At 38.7% G+C, this 18,765-nt stretch overlaps 2 protein-coding genes across 5 annotated transcripts in view; one reads left to right on the forward strand and one right to left on the reverse strand.

Moving 5' to 3' along the window:
- The first annotated feature begins 172 nt into the window (after nt 1-172).
- Nucleotides 173-5,553, forward strand: LOC135541807 (SOSS complex subunit B1-like). Of its 2 annotated transcripts, none has more exons than XM_064968203.1 (7): nt 173-333; nt 571-716; nt 1,091-1,229; nt 1,436-1,507; nt 1,607-1,691; nt 1,813-1,855; nt 2,180-5,553. In XM_064968203.1, exons 2-7 carry the CDS (start codon nt 632-634, stop codon nt 2,341-2,343), a joined length of 588 nt encoding a protein of 195 aa, XP_064824275.1. In that variant the 5' UTR covers nt 173-333; nt 571-631; the 3' UTR covers nt 2,344-5,553. The 2 variants fall into 2 exon arrangements, with proteins under 2 accessions (XP_064824275.1, XP_064824276.1); XM_064968204.1 differs by having other exon boundaries at nt 571-710.
- A 9,755-nt stretch (nt 5,554-15,308) lies between these two features.
- LOC135541808 (serine/threonine-protein phosphatase 6 regulatory ankyrin repeat subunit C-like) overlaps nt 15,309-18,765 on the reverse strand; it is a 42,142-nt gene continuing 38,685 nt past the window's right edge. For 2 of the 3 annotated variants that reach the window (XM_064968208.1, XM_064968207.1), the window contains exon 28: nt 17,633-17,788. In XM_064968208.1, the coding sequence (XP_064824280.1) occupies nt 17,729-17,788 (60 nt within the window). In that variant the 3' untranslated portion in view covers nt 17,633-17,728. Of the gene's footprint in view, nt 17,789-18,765 lie in introns of all 3 variants that reach the window. The other variant, XM_064968206.1, reaches the window with a different exon arrangement.

Below are 18,765 nucleotides of genomic sequence, written 5' to 3' on the forward strand. Positions count from 1 at the left end.
AAATCGTTGATTGACAGTTGACTCCACCTATCTTCGGTACGTTCAATGTCCCTTCTCAGATAAAGGGCCTATCATATGATTATCTCTAAAGCACATCCTATATAGTCCATTTCCATTGGACACAATTTTGATTGACATTAAATTTGACCAACAATGCAGCAGGGGACAAGTCTTCACTACTGTAGTGAAATACTGATGCTCACGAAAAACAACTAGCAAGCCAGCCCTTTTACAAACAGGAAAACAATACTTATATTTAAACTGACTTGTCCCATGGCTTAAACTCCCTTATATCGGACAACGCAGCTGTGAACGACAATACACACCGTTGAGGTAAAGTTAATGTCATTTGTAGCTAACAACCTGGCACCCAGTTAGCTAGCTATAACTAACGTTAGCTAGATTGCTGCCATAATGCTCATAGGTCATGGTAGTGAGTGGCGTTACTGCAGCTTGGTAAGCTAACCACACCAGTTGCCAGATTGGTCCTTCAAACTACTTTACAAGTCACTAGTCAACCTGGGTTGCATACTTTCTAATCGTGTATTCATACTCACGTCAACATTTCAGTGCTGCTTTGGTCTAAAGTTGACTTAGCTACAGTTGTGGATGCATGACGAGAATCTGAAAGATGACGACTGAGACCCACGTCAAGGACATCAAGCCAGGACTCAAGAATCTCAACGTTATCTTCATCGTACTGGAAACCGGTGAGGGTGGGCTGTTTCAATTACTAACTAACTCATAACAGTATTATTAGGAATCAAATGTTAATGATCTTGTAATACACAGGGCTGGGAAAAAAAGTATTGTAAATTCTTACACACAATATAAATGGTTCAACAGTGAGTAACATCCTTCTTGTATGCCACTATATACTCTAATGAGAACTGTTCATGTTGGTTTATTTGAATCATGCCAAGGCATCGATTAACTTACCTGTGTTGAACCTTCCCTCTTTTTTTCCACAAGTGGATGTTTACGCTCCTCACAATGAGATGACACTTTCCTTGTACAACTAGCTTGGTCCCGTCTTTGTAAAAAAATCAAAAGCCACGGATTTATTTGTCCCTCATAACCCCTCACACAGGACGAGTGACAAAAACAAAGGATGGGCATGAGGTGCGGACCTGTAAGGTGGCCGACAAGACAGGCAGCATCAGCATCTCTGTTTGGGATGAGGTGGGGGGACTGATCCAAACTGGTGACATAATCAGACTCACTAAGGGGTGAGTTATTGAGTCACATCCCAGTCAACATCTCCACTGCATGGACAAAGCTCCAAACCTACTGCTGAGTATAAAATTAATACAGAAATAAGACCACCCTGTCATCATGTCAGCTTTACCTAACCGCATGAAGTTATTCAGATGAATGTGCCATACGTTATTAGTAGTCTGCAATCTTGTATTGAAATTGCTGCCTTTTTCTCCAGATATGCGTCTGTGTTCAAAGGTTGCCTGACTCTGTACACAGGCAGAGGTGGAGAGCTGTTGAAGATTGGAGAGTAAGTCCTGTAGTTGCAGCCATGTAACTGTTGCTGAGAGATGCATGTAATGTCATAAGTTACTGGTCTAAACTAATGCCCACTTAATGTTTTGTTCAGGTTCTGCATGGTGTACTCCGAGGTACCAAATTTCAGTGAGCCTAACCCCGAGTATTCGAACATGGACCAGATGAAAAACAAGACGGTAAGGGGTGTTCTGAACTTAAGGATGTCTTACTACAGGATCCTTTACAGAAGGATAGGGGGGAAATATTGTTAAGTACCTTTTTCTTGTACTGTTTGTGAACAGATTATTTCATTCCCAGGTACTCAGTGACCAAGGAAACATACTGAACAATAATTCAGCTGGTAAGTCCACTATCAGAGACCAACAAAAGTAGTGACATTAAATGGAAGCGTTTTGGCAACTACTTTTGTTCGTGTTTCTCAACAAAAGTAATTTTGACCTCTGCGGCTTAAAGGTGCTATATGCAACAATTCCACCTGCATGTCTGTAGCAGTAAACTAACTTGCTGCTTGAAGCTGTAAAGTTGCTTATTTTACCTGTGAGTGGCTGGTTCAGCCACCTTCAGTGTATAAGCAGAAGTCTTCATTTTAATTGTAAAACACTAACAACTTTTCCTTTTATCACTTTATGAACATTCATTTGTACCTTACAATTTCTTATTCTAGGAAATGACACTACCAATGGGAACGGTGTGAATTCACAAGGTTCCGGGAGCTCAATTACCCCTCCGCAGGGAGGGCGGGCTGGCAGTGGTGTCGGCAGCAGGGCAAACAATCCAGGAGGGACCACTGTCAATGGAAAGGAGACCAGACGTTCTACCAAAAGATGATTAGAGAAGAGAGAAGCAAAGTCCATCACGTGCCAGAAATTTCAAATGAGAGACTCTACCACTGAAGACTCATGTTTCTTTTACAAACTGTGTAATCAGTCTTTATATATTTGTATTATTTAGTTTTGTTGAAATTACCATGACCATTTTATTTACTTGTCTTTGTAAAGTGGGTTAAAAATTAGTATCTTAATTAGGTTTGTTTAAGGAACACGGTTCACAAAAGCTGCAACAAGTTTCCCTTACTTTTTTTTTTTTTTTTTACAATTAAGGTGTTTAATGGGAAGTCATGCGTTTTTCAAAGGAAGTCAGGCAGGGATGTTACCATCCCTTTGTTTAAAATGTGATACTTTTTTTTAAACAATGTTTTTCTTTAATTTTCTGCACTCAATGTTAAAAGTTTTCCCATGAGATGTCTAAAATATAAAATGACTCTTAGTTAATGTGCTGTGTAGGCTCTGTGTTCAAAAAGTAACCTAAGGCTGACAGATGGGTGTGTAGTTGGATTTTGGCAATCAGCAACAAGCATATACAGTTGAAGTCGGAAGTTTAAATTACACTTATGTTGGAGTCATTAAAACATGATTTTCCACAATTTTCTTGTTAACAAACTATAGTCTTGGCAAGTTGGTTAGGACATCTACTTTGTGCATGACAAGTACTTTTCCCAACAATTGTTTACAGATTTCACTTATACTTCACTGTATCACAATTCCAGTAGGTCAGAAGTTTATACACTAAGTTGACTATGCCTTTTAACAGCTCCAGAAAATGAGGTCATGGCTTTAGAAACTTCTGATGGGCTAATTGACATCATTTGAGTCAATTGGAGGTGTACCTGTGGATGTATTTCAAGGCCTACCTTCAAACTCAGTGCCTCTTTGCTTGACATCAAAAGAAATCAGCCAAGATTTCAGAAAAAAAACTGTAGACCTCCAAGTCTGGTTCATCCTTGGGAGTAATTACCAAACGCCTGAAGGTAACATGTTCATCTGTACAAACAATAGTATGCAAAAATAAACACCATGAGACGACGCAGCCGTCGTACCGTCTCCTAGAGATGAACGTACTTTGGTGCGAAAAGTGCAAATCAATCTCAGAACAGCAGCAAAGGACCTTGAAGATGCTGGAGGAAACCGGTACAAAAGTATCTATATCCACAGTGAAATGAGTCATATATCAACATAGGAAGAAAGGAAGAAGCCATTGCTCCAAAACCACCATAAAAAAATTCAGATTACGGTTTGCCACTGCACATCGGAACAAAGATCATACTTTTTGGAGAAATGTCCTCTGGTCTGATGACATTTACATTTAAGTCATTTAGCAGACGCTCTTATCCAGAGCGACTTACAAGTTAATTTTTTTTACCTTTATTTAACCAGGCAAGTCAGTTAAGAACACATTCTTATTCTTCAATGACGGCCTGGGAACAGTGGGTTAACTGCCTGTTCAGGGGCAGAACGACAGATTTGTACCTTGTCGGCTCGGGGGTTTGAACTCACAACCTTCCGGTTACTAGTCCAACGCTCTAACCACTAGGCTACCCTGCCGCCCCAAAAATAGAACTGTTTGGCCATAATGACCATCGTTATGTTTGGTGGAAAAAGAGGCTTGCAAGCCGAAGAACACCTTCCCAACCGTGAAGCACGGTGGTGGCAGCATCATGTTGTAGGGGTGCTTTGCTGCAGGAGGGACTGGTGCACTTCACAAAATAGATGGCTTCATGAGGAAAGGAAAATGATGTGGATATATTGAAGCAACATCTCAAGACATCAGTCAGGAAGTTCAAGCTTGGTCGCAAATGGGTCTTCCAAATGGACAATGACCCCAGCATACATCCAAAGTTGTGGCAAAATGGCTTAAGGATGACAAAGTCAAGGTATTGGAGTGGCCATCACAAAGCCCTGACTTCAAGCCTATAGAAAATTTGTGGGCAGAACTGCAAAAGCGTGTGCAAGCAAGGAGGCCTACAAACCTGACTCAGTTACACCAGCTCTGTCAGAAGGAATGGGCCAAAATTCACCCAACTTATTGTGGGAAGCATGCGGAAGGCTATCCAAAACGTTTGACCCAAGTAAAACAATTTAAAAGGCAACCAACTACTAACCCACTGGGAATGTGATGAAAGAAAATAAAGCTGAAAAAAAATCACTACTATTATTCTGACATTTCACATTAAAATAAAGTGGTGATCCTAATTGACCTAAGACAGGGAATTTTTACTAGGATTAAATGTCAGGAATTGAGTTTAAATGTATTTGTCTAAGGTGTATGTAAACTTCCGACTTCAGCTGTATAAAAGTGAACAAAAAACAAAGTAGATATTAAGCAATAGCACTTTATTTAAACAACCAATCCTAAGCCACAACACTGAATGACAAGACTCATAGGCTGCGGCATACATTGTATAAAATTGATAAGGTTTCAATGCCTTGGTTTGTTAAGTTTCTCCTGTAATGTCAAAGGTCAATGCAGATTACGTTGTTTGATTCACTCAAATCATTATGCATGTAAAATTTTTGTAACAAATAACCATTCACTAGCACACTTAATGATATACCAAGGCAAAGTGCTTTCAAGGATTGCATTATCATGACAGTTGGATATTTGTTCAGGAGTGGGAGGGAGGGGGGGTTGTATGTATGTAAACTTCTCTGAACCCCTAATGCTGCATCGCACATTCCTCTGCTTCAGTCAAAATCTCAAAGGTCTAGGGGGAGGGGGTAGTATGACAAATGATTCATTTATTTTATTTTGAATGCTTAAGGCTGGATACGATAACATTTACCTTCACACGTAAACACCACATTCATAATCAGACTTCAGTAAGAGCCTTAGTTATTTGTTGCTTTTGTAATGAAGTTAGATAAACACACATTCTCCCAATCTCTCGTAGTTTCACACTGTTACAACTGTAAACTTGATGTTTAGACATATGGCTCAACTTACAAACGTACAGTAAAAACCTGGATGATTACTGGTGGTTAAAGGATACTTTCAGGGGGTTAAATAAAAGCAATCATAAAGTACCTTGTTGCGACAAGTATCTGAAGAATAGCAAACATGTACCACAGACGAGGTTCACGTGTATGCTACAACAGACCTTAGAGATTTCATTCGGATCATAATACAGTTTGGCTTCACATTCCAGTGGCTGTTGTGATATATTATTTTTCCTTTCATTTTACATGCTCACACACACACACACACACACACAAAAAAAAATCACATTTGATTTGTCTTTTAGATAAAAAGTGATTAATATGCGTTCATATTTTTGAGACACAAGTATAGGTGGTTGAGCTAAGAAGACAAAGATGAGTTGTGCATCAAGGAGGTAGGCAAAACATGATCATAGCAATTACATTAGTAGCAAAAGTAATCTTTACTTTCAGAATAGAATGGACTTTGTATCTTGCCAATGAAATTCCATTTTGGATGAGAGACCGTTTTTCCCCATTTCAATTCCTTAATTGTAATTGATATATTTTCTGAGGTAATATGATTTTAATATCGCACAATGTCATGCTAGTAAAACCTATATAAGATTTTTTGTTGTTGTTGCTGTAAGCAACTGAAGGCTCTAGAAAATACACAATACTGAATGCAGGCATGCTCAAACTCCCCACCAGGCAGCAGTAGCCGTAACCTACTTCAAAACAGAGCCTAAGGTGCAAGAGAAAAGAGTGAAAAGTTGATAAAAGGCCTGAAAAAGCATTTTATGCATTTTCACTTGCTCACATTGCACCACCTGAATTTATAATTAGGCCTAAATGAAGCACAATAAACACTTTCATGATCACCTACAGTTCACACTGAAGTCACACGAGAGGTTAACATGCTGTCCCAAACATTGGCTTGGCATATCCTATCCATTCTAAGGACCACAACCAGATATGCATTTTTTTTAACCACTTGTCCCTGACATGAAATTCTTGACCAATTCATAACTTTAACCCGCAACTTCCGAGATGGTGAAAAGAATTGCAGCGAAACAAGGAGCCAATGAAATTCTAGCAGAAGCAATATGGACAGGACACTGCTAGCCAATCAAAGCACATAATAATTCAAGGTCATAGCCCGTAGACATGGCCTGTTATATTTTGCCTGGCTGGTCTATGGAGTAAACAAATCCCTGCATCATACAAAGCAATGTCCAATGCCTGAATCAAAACAAGATGCCTCTGCACTCCTGAATAAGAGCTTAATATATCCAGAACCAAAATAAAAAAGGAGGGCTGTTAAGGCAAAGGACACGGCCAACCACCAACCACCAACTTCAAGCTTTCAATTACACTAGAGTTTTACATTTTATTCAAAGGGTCAGTTAATGCATATTAGGCTACCACACATACTACGTAGGATACTGTACCAGAAACCAGTAGGCCTAACTTTACATATTATAATCTTCAAATATGCTCAAATTAAAATAATAAAATTTATGGACTCAAACCAAAAACTATTACAGACCATAGCACCAGAATCTTACAAACATCACTTGTGTTTCAAAGGGAATGTACTTCGTGTTACCAATTAGAAACAAAATAACAATATTCTTTACGGTATTTGTAAACCAGGAAAGTGTGTAAAGTAGTACAATAGCCATCAACGAAGACACACTTTTTCCTTCGCCCTTTTGCTGATTGCAGTTCATATTGCCATCTGACACTCACATTCTTGACATCATACTTACTAATGAAGGCATGACATCTCACTGCCCAAATCATCACACAAACACAGAACTCTATGCCTACTCACTGTACTATAAAAGTAATCACAACATCCTTAAGTTCTATGGCATAGCAATCCATTGTCTTTCTTGTCCACAAAATACAATCTTCTACCACCACCTCAACCGAACCCAGTGCCTTGATGTTACCTTGAAGATTACATATATTATACTTAGAAGATATCGCAATACAGAGAACAATTTATATAAAACACAAACATATATGCCCAAATAAAGGGATTGCATACAAACTAGCTATTAAAATGTTTAAGCTACAACTTTTAAGTATTGATTATCTTAAGTGTGTTCTTTTTTGCCTTCAAATACTTGAAATACAGTTAGAAGGGGTTGTACAGACACCAACTAAAACTACATCCCGATCAAATCAACGTATACCCTGCTAAAATGGTACTAAAATGTCAAATTTTAAATCTCTCAGCTTTATAATAATTCACCATGTTGATTTCAATACCATTTAGTTGAGTAAGTAAATCAACAATCTCTACACACCATTGTCTGCAGTGCATTTTTAGTGATGTGCTTGAAACATCCAAAAAAGTGCACTTGCCAATATTGCTTTTGTTATGAATTGACACTAAAACTTCTGTATTATCACTACAGTGATCCAAAACTATTTCACTGTGTGGTTTTTCAGGTCCCTTAAGAAAGGCTTTTCATTGAAAAATATGGCAAGCCAAGCAAGACTAAGGCAAGAATCAAACAAGGGCTAAATAAACTAGTCAAGTTGTACATCCAGGTGTTTGGATTTATGACAAAAGCACGAGTGTTTCTTTGGATTTGTGCTTTGAAAAATGTATCCAGCCAATAAACAATTTCTCCAGGATTCAAACCACAGTGGACCACATGGATGATGAGAATGGGAAGCACTATAGCATAGCATCATGTTTTGTATTATGAATGAACAATGGCTCACTGACTTCACCCCGTCTGTGATTGTGAGTAGTTGTGCGACCTCAACTTTTATCAACAATAAGGCTTTCAGTTGGCATGAATGGAAGACCAATTTCGTGATGCATAAAATATAAAAATATCAGACTTCACTATTTGCTCAATTGTTTTCTAATGACACAGTTTAGTATACCTGTTTGTATCAGGACAAAGTGTCAGTCAGGATTGTATTGACAGTAATAGAGGATGAGTTTCCGTTTACAAGTTATTCTTTAACCATCTTCAATTTTCTACAAGATCAAAATAGATTCCAACCCCATACTTTTGAGCAGCCATGTGACATACAGTATAACAATGCACACAACTCTCATAAATAAGGTACTTTATGATGGATCTAAAACCAGTTCCGTTCTGAGACATCTCTTTTTGCCTACTAAGGTATTTCTTTAATGGAAATATCATGATTTAATATCCTTATTCACCTATTTGCATTGTCCATCCTATGAGTAGTTGTCAAGAAGCAGTCAAGTCATGAAGGAACCAAATCAAAGAGAAAAAAGTTAAATGTTTTCATGTTGCATAATATGTATCAGATAACATTTACTCTCCAATGAGGTTCAATACATTAACAAAATGCACTGGCTTGGATAAAAATCATTGCGAGATATAACATCTTGAGGTAAGCTGTTCGATGTCTGATTATGGCTAATCAAGTAATACATGAAGTCACACAATAAAAAGTGTCGACATTACTCTCCACTAAGACAAAAACATTGCATCCCTTTAAAGAGTAACGTGACTCTTAGATAGTATGTTTGGATTGAGAGGTCAACTCAGTAACTGCCCTCAAAGAGGAAGAGAAAACGGACAAAATAAAAGCAATTGGTGTGTCGACATTTTGTCCCTGAAGTTTTTCAAAGCAGCCAACTACTGGGTTGAATAAAGTGAATCCAAGGATCAGTATGCTTTGTTTTGATCATAGGTATATGTTGCTAAGCCTTAACTACAGACGCACAACAGAGACAAACGTATTCAACCAGTTCCCTCTAGTTAATTCAGGACCAAACAAACTTTGGACAGTACAACAGGCCACACCACCTATGAGGACTATAATGCAGAAAAGAGCACTAGCTACATGCGTGCCAACAAAAAAATTACAGTCTCTGTAAAAAGAAAAGGCCAGAAGTCTGGAGTCAATATATAATTGTTAAATTCTATAACCAGTTTATTGTGTTTGTTTTTATTTATTTTCTCCATGACCTAAAGTATATGTGCCGCGATATACAGGGGCATGGGCAATCCCACATGAAAATGGAACAAATGTCAATTGTTTCTCAATAATAATAATAATGTTAGACACGTGCCAAATACTGCAAAATTACACTTCTTACTGCTACATTTCAAGACCTTGTTTTTAAAGTGGGACCAACAGTTTTGTTCCATTTTAACAAGCATTTGGAAGTTATGATTGAATAAGCATGGAAATCTTTTCCGCCGAGTGTAGTTGTACAACAATGACAAATTAACAATGAAAGCATAAACATAATATACAATTAAAGAATCTGAACATCTCAAATAAATATGTTGTGTACATAGACATAGGACAGACATGCAGCAGTTAGAATCATGGAAGAACTTAAAGGGATACTTCGGAATTTGAGGCCCTTTATCTACTTCTCCAGTCAGATGAACTCGTGGATACCATTTTTATGTGTCTGCGTAGTTTGAAGGAAGTTGCTAACTAACGTTAGCGCAATGACTGGAAATCTATGGGTCTCATTGGGCCTCATTGCCAAAACCCCGAAGTATCCCTTTAATATTGAGCTTCACTCATGGAACTATACTTAAATACATAATTCCATCCATATCAAGAGGTGTTTGTTTTGGTGATCAAATGTAAATTTATGCCGGACTATAACATGAGATTCATTACTTTTAACTTCTTGTTAAATCCACTTAAATATAACTTACCGCATCTTACATGTTAATTTATTCATTTTTTTGTGAATTGAAGCCATTTTGAAGAATTCTTTGATAACAGTACACCGATGGCAAATAAAGATCTAATTCAGCAGTTTAATTATGCTTGGATGAGAGAAAATGTTTGTGTACTCTTGATTCGAAATAATACTTTAAATGGAAATAAAAGAAAAACACAATGGTAACTGCCTAGCTATTGCCTTCATCCAATGAGTTTTCAAGTAATGAAGGACACCTATGTCCTCGAGGTACAGTCATTGGCAGACATCCCAGAGGAATACGCTATGGACAGCATCACCATGGGGATCACTGGCATAACCAAAAGAAACCAACAGCCTCTTTGTTTCTAACTTTATCCCTTCCACACCTAATTTAGGAGGTTATTTAAAATCAGCATGACATAAGTGTTTGTTCTCAGATGAATGCTTTCTCACTTGAAGGACAATAGTGTCAAAAGTAATAAAGTTATTCTCCAATTTCAACATGACCCTACTTAGTCTTTCTTTCCACTCACATATCTGATGGCAACATTTTACAAGTTGCCCAAAATCAATAAGTACCCTGAATTTTTCTCAAAAGAAAAATGGAAGGAAACAAAGATGTTGAATATGCTTCCTTTCAATAGTTATTCCCCCAACTTAACATGTAACTCAGTTTACAGTATTCTGACTCAACTACTTTTGTGCAATTTTACCGTCTTCTACCCTACTAGCCACCCTGCCATATTGTGTTTTCGATCACGCTCCCAAATAAAATTGACTTGATTAGTCTTGCATCATGCAAATTACAATTACCTAATGCTATGCATTTCACTCCTCCCCTTTGCCCAAAGCTCCCATACCACTTATTCCTACAATCTGAAGCATTTTGAGAAAGTTATCAATTTTTGCAATTTCAGCCATTGTAAGGTATTATTGTCATTTGTCAAAGTTGACCTTTACTTTTTTTAATCTCCATAGACACTTCCTTTTTACATAGGCAGACAAACAGGGATTTCTACGGCACTTGTGGGTCTAGGTAACAGCATGGGGTGTTTTTAAGGACAACTGTTTTGATATGGTATTGATGCAAGACAAAAAGGGACACATTCCCAAATGCAAATCAGGAAAAAAAATGGAGTAACAAAACAACGATTCATAATTTGAGAGGTATTGTAAGGCAATCTTGATATAAAAAATGGCGAGTACATGATTAACAGGAGGGATAGCTCCTGTGCCAACTGTTGACAAAATAAAACTTGAGGAAATAAAATAATCCCGTGATTACAAGAGTCACATTGATTATATTGGAGTGAGGTTTGTACTGATAGACATAAGGCAGTGCCTTCAGAAAGCAAAAAAATAATAATCACATTTTGTCCTGAATACAAAGTGCTATGTTTGGGGCAAATCTAACACAACACATTACTGAATTCCACTCTCCATATTTCCAAGCATAGTGGTGGCTGCATCATGTTATGGGTATGGTTGTAAGCCAGCAGCATACCACCCTGCATCTCACTGCTGGCTTGCTTCTGAAGCTAAGCAGGGTTGGTCCTGGTAGAGATACCAGATGCTGCTGGAAATGGTGTTGGAAGGCCAGTAGGAGGCACCCTTTCCTCTGATCTAAATAAAATATCCCAATGCCCCAGGGCAGTGATTGGGGACATTGCGCTGTGTAGGGTGCCGTATTTCGGATGGGACGTGACTCTCTGTTGTCACTAAAGATCCCATGGCACTTATCGTAAGAGTAGGGGTATTAATCCTGGTGTCCTGGCTAAATTCCCAATCTGGCCTTCATACCATCATGGCCCTCTAATCAGCCACAGCTTATAATTGGCTCATTCCTCTCCCCTGTAACTATTCCCCAGGTCATTGCTGTAAATGAGAATGTGTTCTCAGTCAACTTACCTAATAAAATATGGGTTTTAAAAAAAGGACTGGAGAGTTTCAGGATAAACACAATATATGGATTGGAGTAAAGCACAGACAAAATCCTAGAGCAAAGCCTGGTTTCATCTGCTTTCCACCAGACACTGGGAGATTAATTCACTTTTCAGCAGGACAATTACTTAAAACACAAGGCCAAATCCACACTGGAGTTGTTTTCCAGGAATACAGTGAGTGTTCCTGAGTGTTACAGTTGACTTGATTCGGCTTGAAAATCTATGGCAAGACGTGAAAATTGTTGTCTAGCAATGATCAACAACCAATTTGAAAGAGCTTTAAGAGGTTTAGAAAATATTAAATGGGCAAATTTTGCACAATCGAGGTGTGCAAAGCTCTTCGAGACTCACAGCTGTAATCGCTGCCAAAGGTGCTTCAAACAAAGTATTGAGTCAGGTATGTGAATACTTAAGCAAATTAGGTATTTCCGCATTTTATTTTCAATACATTTGCAAAAATGTCAATAAAAATGTTTTTACTTTGTCATTATGGGGCATTGTGTGTAGATTGGTGAGAAAAAGTAATATTTAATACAGCCGGAATTCAAAATGTAACACCAAAATGTGGAATAAGTCAAGGGTATAAATACTTTCTGAAGGCACTGTATGCACCACATTGTTGGGGAATAGACTAACCCATCCACTGAATGCAATAATACCCTTCAATGGCTCAAGATAAAACACAATCCTTCTGCATCGATGCACGAGGAGAAGGCAGAGGTAAAGATGTTGCTTTAGTTCATTTTTCATTATTGTCCCCATCATTTCTATTACCTTTTTCTTAGTTAAACAGTGCAGCAAAAATGTCAGTTATTCAACAACCAAAACCCCTGCTTTAATTTAGACATACATAAAAAAAATCAGCAATTGACTAATATGGCTCAGTGGAGACGTCTGCAAATGTACGTAATATCTTACATTTCTGCACTTAATCAAACATGTTCTTGAGTTTCATCCCCTGTTTTTTTGGGTTTTTTTGAAAGGCAGTGCAAGTATACTTTCCGTTTGAAATTTATTTTGGGCTGCGTACGTGTGCACACCAAGGGGTGACCCTCAACTCTTCACTGCTCCCTTATGCTGATCCCAAAGAGAACCATGACCCTCCAATTAAACAGTGTCTCTCATACAAGCACCCACACATCACACATGATCGTGAAGATCAGTCACCAGTTCATCTACTCTTATCTCTCCATTGAAGGTATTGTCTTCCCTAAATATAAGTTAATATCTACATAGGTAACCTATGTAAACACACATACATATAGAGATATTAAATATACAAAAGTGCTTATTCTTGAAATAAGTGCTTTGGGTCAGGACTGAGTGAAAATAGAGTTGTTTGTTGTTGCATTACTGAAAATCGAAAAATGCTTTCCATTGTTCTATTGCACTAGAAAGCACAATACTAGGGTAATCCTTGTCCACAGTGTAAACGGAATGGTTAAATAGGGAGAGGGAGGAAATAAAAACATAAAAAAGGGTCTTGGCGGTATATCATGAATGTAATCCTTTTTAGGCTTCTAAACCTCCACAAACTCGACTTATGCTTTCTTGACTTATGCTTTCTTGAACCCCTAATTGAACAATTAGGGGTTCAGTCCCACATGAAACTTGTTCCAAAAGGGGATTTTTGTTTTCAATGTCGTATTTAACCAGCCTAACAAAACCATAGGCTAAACCAAATCCATGGTCAATGAAATGTCACACAATATAAGATAAACAATGGATGGGACCTAGTTGTGAGAAGTTCATATTTAAACCAACCCAAAAGAATCTAACATAGCAAGTCACCCTTGAACATAATAAGAACATTATTTAATGGCTTACTATTTGATGTGATCTCACGTCATTGAACTAAACCTTCTCTGACATCATATAAAAAGGCTTATGTAAAATGCCACAAAAAGTTCAGGTAGCTTAATACAATCATTTTTTTTCAGCATATTAGTATAAATGTGAGGAACAACGACGACACTGGTTTTGGCATTTGCTATTCCTACATGTAAGGGACAGACTTGGTCATCTTGTGTAAGGGACAGACTTGGTCATCTTGTGTAAGGGACAGACTTGGTCATCTTGTGTAAGGGACAGACTTGGTCATCTTGTGTAAGGGACAGACTTGGTCATCTTGTGTAAGGGACAGACTTGGTCATCTTGTGTAAGGGACATCTTGACTTGGTCATCTTGTGTAAGGGACAGACTTGGTCATCTTGTGTAAGGGACAGACTTGGTCATCTTGTGTAAGGGACAGACTTGGTCATCTTGTGTAAGGGACAGACTTGGTCATCTTGTGTAAGGGACAGACTTGGTCATCTTGTGTAAGGGACAGACTTGGTCATCTTGTGTAAGGGACAGACTTGGTCATCTTGTGTAAGGGACAGACTTGGTCATCTTGTGTAAGGGACAGACTTGGTCATCTTGTGTAAGGGACAGACTTGGTCATCTTGTGTAAGGGACAGACTTGGTCATCTTGTGTAAGGGACAGACTTGGTCATCTTGTGTAAGGGACAGACTTGGTCATCTTGTGTAAGGGACAGACTTGGTCATCTTGTGTAAGGGACAGACTTGGTCATCTTGTGTAAGGGACAGACTTGGTCATCTTGTGTAAGGGACAGACTTGGTCATCTTGTGTAAGGGACATCTTGACAGACTTGGTCATCTTGTGTAAGGGACAGACTTGGTCATCTTGTGTAAGGGACAGACTTGGTCATCTTGTGTAAGGGACAGACTTGGTCATCTTGTGTAAGGGACAGACTTGGTCATCTTGTGTAAGGGACAGACTTGGTCATCTTGTGTAAGGGACAGACTTGGTCATCTTGTGTAACAGGGACAGACAGACTTGGTCATCTTGTGTAAGGGACAGACTTGGTCATCTTGTGTAAGGGACAGACTTGGTCATCTTGTGTAAGGGACAGACTTGGTCATCTTGTGTAAGGGACAGACTTGGTCATCTTGTGTAAGGGACAGACTTGGTCATCTTGTGTAAGGGACAGACTTGGTCATCTTGTGTAAGGGACAGACTTGGTCATCTTGTGTAAGGGACAGACTTGGTCATCTTGTGTTTTTCTTAAACGCTTTGACATGAAATACCTTGTAGAATACCAGTACTGGCCACGGAACAGATAAGCTGTTTTTTCTCTCTGTTTATCTATTTTTTTCCTACATTCTTTTTTGAAACAGTTCCTTCCCAGCCATATGGTTGAATGCACCAGGAACTGACAATGAATCTCAGTCTGCAAAATGATTCAGAAATTGATGCAATGTTTTTTTCTTATATAAATAATAGTATGTACATCTAAAGAGATGTGCTAAATGGTTTCGATATTCCATTCAAAGAGAACAATTCTAGGGGTAACATTAGGCTACACAAGTGATGATAGGACTGAGGCATGTCGAGAAAAAAACAACAATTCAACTGAGAAAGGTGGATGAGGTTGTCAGTGTATCACACGATAGAGGTATTGGTACCAGACATGCCTACATGGTGTTCTTGTTGACGCAAAAGAGAAACGGGAGCACACATACTTGAAAATGGGTGTAAAAGAAATCAATCACTTTTGGTATTCTTTGAAATTCAAATAAATAAAATACTCTAAGTCACTTCTTAAACCACTTCCGAGATGCAGTTACTTATATATAAAAGCCATTGTGATGCTGATAATCATACATTTAAAAAAGCTAAATAAAAGTAGCTGTCCATACATAACCATAGCAACGTAATGTAGATATTTTAGTTTTCAGTGTTAGCCATATGTTGTGAAGAGTAAAGATACCGGTACATTACCACTACTTTCACAATTTCACTATCTAAGCCAAACTACATTTATGTAATATTGAAAATACATTAACAAAATAGGATAATGCTTAATATTACAGTACACCATGGATTTGAAATGTTCCTGAATTACAAATAGTTTATGGAAGTGTGAGTAAGGTCAAATACTGATAGATTTTGTAATCTGAATTTTTTCATATCGCTACAACCACATGAAAACAATTACAAGAGTGAACATAATTTGAATTATGTTCTAATTAACATAACTAACAATCTTCATAAATAGCTTAATCAAGTGAAACACAAAAAACTAAATTGATTCAACTAATGTGCAAAAGAAGACAGAAGAAAACAAGTATGGCTGTTTGGCATGAAACGATAAATAGGTTAAAAAAAGGGAAAATTACATGAACCTCTCCACTATAGCAAACAGCAGGGAAATAAAAATGCTATTATAGTTTGAAGGCTGTCTGTGACTGAATATTGCTTCCAATTCCAAATAACGTAAAGAGTCAAAATAAACATTACATGTAGATCCGCATTGACGGAAACCGTGAATACAATCCATGGAAAAGGCAGCAATATTTTAGCAGCTATATTAAAAACACGTATTTTCTCATGGCTCTGTTGTGCAAACATATTTGACTGACAATTCACAAGTAAATGCGACGTCGGTTTACATTGTGTAAACAAGTGTTTATACAACAATAGCTTATACCGCAATCAGTATGTGTGCTAAACCCATCTTTCTTTAAAAAAACAAACAGAATTTCACCCTTTAAAAATGTCCCACTAGAATTGTTCTCTTTTTAAGTCTCAAATAATCAGGGATAAGGTGGGAGATCAGAGGGCATAAACTAGTTGGGGATGAGGGGGTGGGGTCATCTCTCAGTTGTTCTCAGTGTTCCATAGGCACAACATTGTTTAAATATCCAGAAACGCCTACGACAGTGACAAGCGGTAGTGGGGTTCAGGCAAGAACCACAACTTCTTCCTTTAGTATGGACTCCTTGAGAGGTGGGCTAATGCAGAAACCCCCAGTGTCTGGACCCGTTGGATGGTGTCACTCAGATGGCCTTAGCCATTAGCAAGTGCTTGTTGTCGGATGTCTAGGGGAGTAGACACCAGCTTGTAACCGCTTATTTTAAAATCTATGTGGTTTCTGTGCAGAGCTTTCAACTCTCTCTCTCTCTCTCTCAGAGACGCACAGCACGGGAAATACCCACACATGCTGCATATTGCACCAGTTTAAGTCAGAGGAGAAGTTGGAGGCACCGTTCTCCTTCTACTAGGTCATCGCTTTCACTGGGATTTGCGAGGTTAGTTTATTCGTTGTTGAAGTGCAATATCAAAAATTCACCAAAAATTGAAATTTAATTTAGAACTAAAATGATACTATCTGTAACTTGTCACACATGCTTGTGAATCTGTTAATTCAACAAAAACATCCATGATAATATCGTAAGGGGTAAAAATCATCACTGCTGGTAGGATTTAGAGGGACTCTGTGACGAGCTCTGTCCTGGACACTGGACAGAGGGTGTCTTACCTAAGCCCAGGCTAGTGACGACAGACAAATAAACAATGAAAATGATGCCAGAGGAGAGAGGCAAATAATTGCATATAGGTTTGACAACACCCATTAGGGATTTCGTTTTTCTTCAAACAGACAGACACACGCACACACATCCAAACACACACACACGTGAAACTAAGTATATTCCTGCTCTTGTTGTGTGTTAGAAAGGGGGGGGGGGGTTGTAACCCGGATCATAGTGGATTAAAGAGGGGCGATCCGGCTAGTTAGAGATACAACGGGACAGGGGCACCTAGGGTATGGCGGTCTGAGGGGGAGCAGGTTTGGTGGGGGGGGGGGTTTCATCTCACTCGGTGAAGCAGCCGTCCAGGCCGATGGTGCCATGACGGTCCTTGGCGTAGGTGTGGCGCAGGTTGCCGTTGGGCAGGGGCCCGCAGGCGGCGATGCCACAGTGCTTCAGCAGGTTGAGGCCAAAGGAGGAGGCGGCGCTGGCGTCTTTGGGAGGGAAAGGCTTCATGGTGGAGAGGATCAGGGCCAGGCAGTCCGCCACATCCTTGTTAGGGGCACAGGCCAGGGCCGGGGTGTGGCCTGATGAGAGGAGAAAGAAACAAAAGCACACAATTGATTAAAAGACCATTCACATTTAGGAAGAACAAATTCTCTTTTATAAAATTCTCAATAACAACCTGGTTAGTCAAGAGGGCTAAGCACTTTTACTCAGACACATATACACACCAAAACGAGATAATGGCCACTTCAATTTCTGCCTATGCCACTGGGGTGATGTGTGGCTGGGCCTGAGTAAGTGACTGGGCCATTTTCCAGAAAAAAAACACGGCAAAAATACCCCGTCATGTTTAAGTGAAAATTTGTTCAATCGTATTGTATAATTGAAAACACAAAAAATGGTACATTTGACAAAGAAACACAACAAACTAGGGATGTGCACAGTTATTTGAATATCTGAATGGACGTTAGTAGTCGAATAATGGTGAGTATTCATTTTTGGGACCAAAAAAATGTATAGGCCAAATTGAACATTTCTACTTCTCTAAATGACATCAAATCAAATGTTATTGATCACATACACATGGTTAGCAGATGTTAATGCGAGAATAGCGAAATGCTTGTGATTCAGGTTCTGACAGTACAGTAATATCTAACAATTCCACAACAACTGCCTAATACACAAATGTAAAGGGATGGAATAAGAATATATACATTTAAATATATGGATGAGTGATGGCCGAGTGGCATAGGCAAGATGCAAGATGGTATATACACACATATGAGATGAGTAATGTAAGATATGTAAACATTATTAAAGTGGCATTATTTAAAGTGACTAGTGATCCATTTATTAAAGTGGTCAATGATTTGAGTCTGTATGTAGGCAGCAGCCTCTCTGTGTTAGTGGTGGCTGTTTAACAGTCTGATGGCCTTGAGATAGAAGCTGTTTTTCAGTCTCTCGGTCCTAGCTTTGATGCACCTGTACTGACCTCGCCTTCTGGATGGTAGCGGGGTGAACAGGCAGTGGCTCGGGTAGTTGTAGTCCTTGATGATCT

Source organism: Oncorhynchus masou, chromosome 6 (genome assembly GCF_036934945.1).
Source record: "Oncorhynchus masou masou isolate Uvic2021 chromosome 6, UVic_Omas_1.1, whole genome shotgun sequence".
NCBI classification, from domain to species: Eukaryota; Metazoa; Chordata; class Actinopteri; order Salmoniformes; family Salmonidae; genus Oncorhynchus; species Oncorhynchus masou.

Coding starts and splice junctions, on each gene's coding strand:
- LOC135541807 (XM_064968203.1), top strand. CDS start 632: ATGACGACTGAGACCCACGTCAAGGACATCAAGCCAGGACTCAAGAAT. Junction 1,230..1,435: donor ATAATCAGACTCACTAAGGG/GTGAGTTATTGA, acceptor CTTTTTCTCCAG/ATATGCGTCTGTGTTCAAAG. Junction 1,856..2,179: donor ACTGAACAATAATTCAGCTG/GTAAGTCCACTA, acceptor TTCTTATTCTAG/GAAATGACACTACCAATGGG.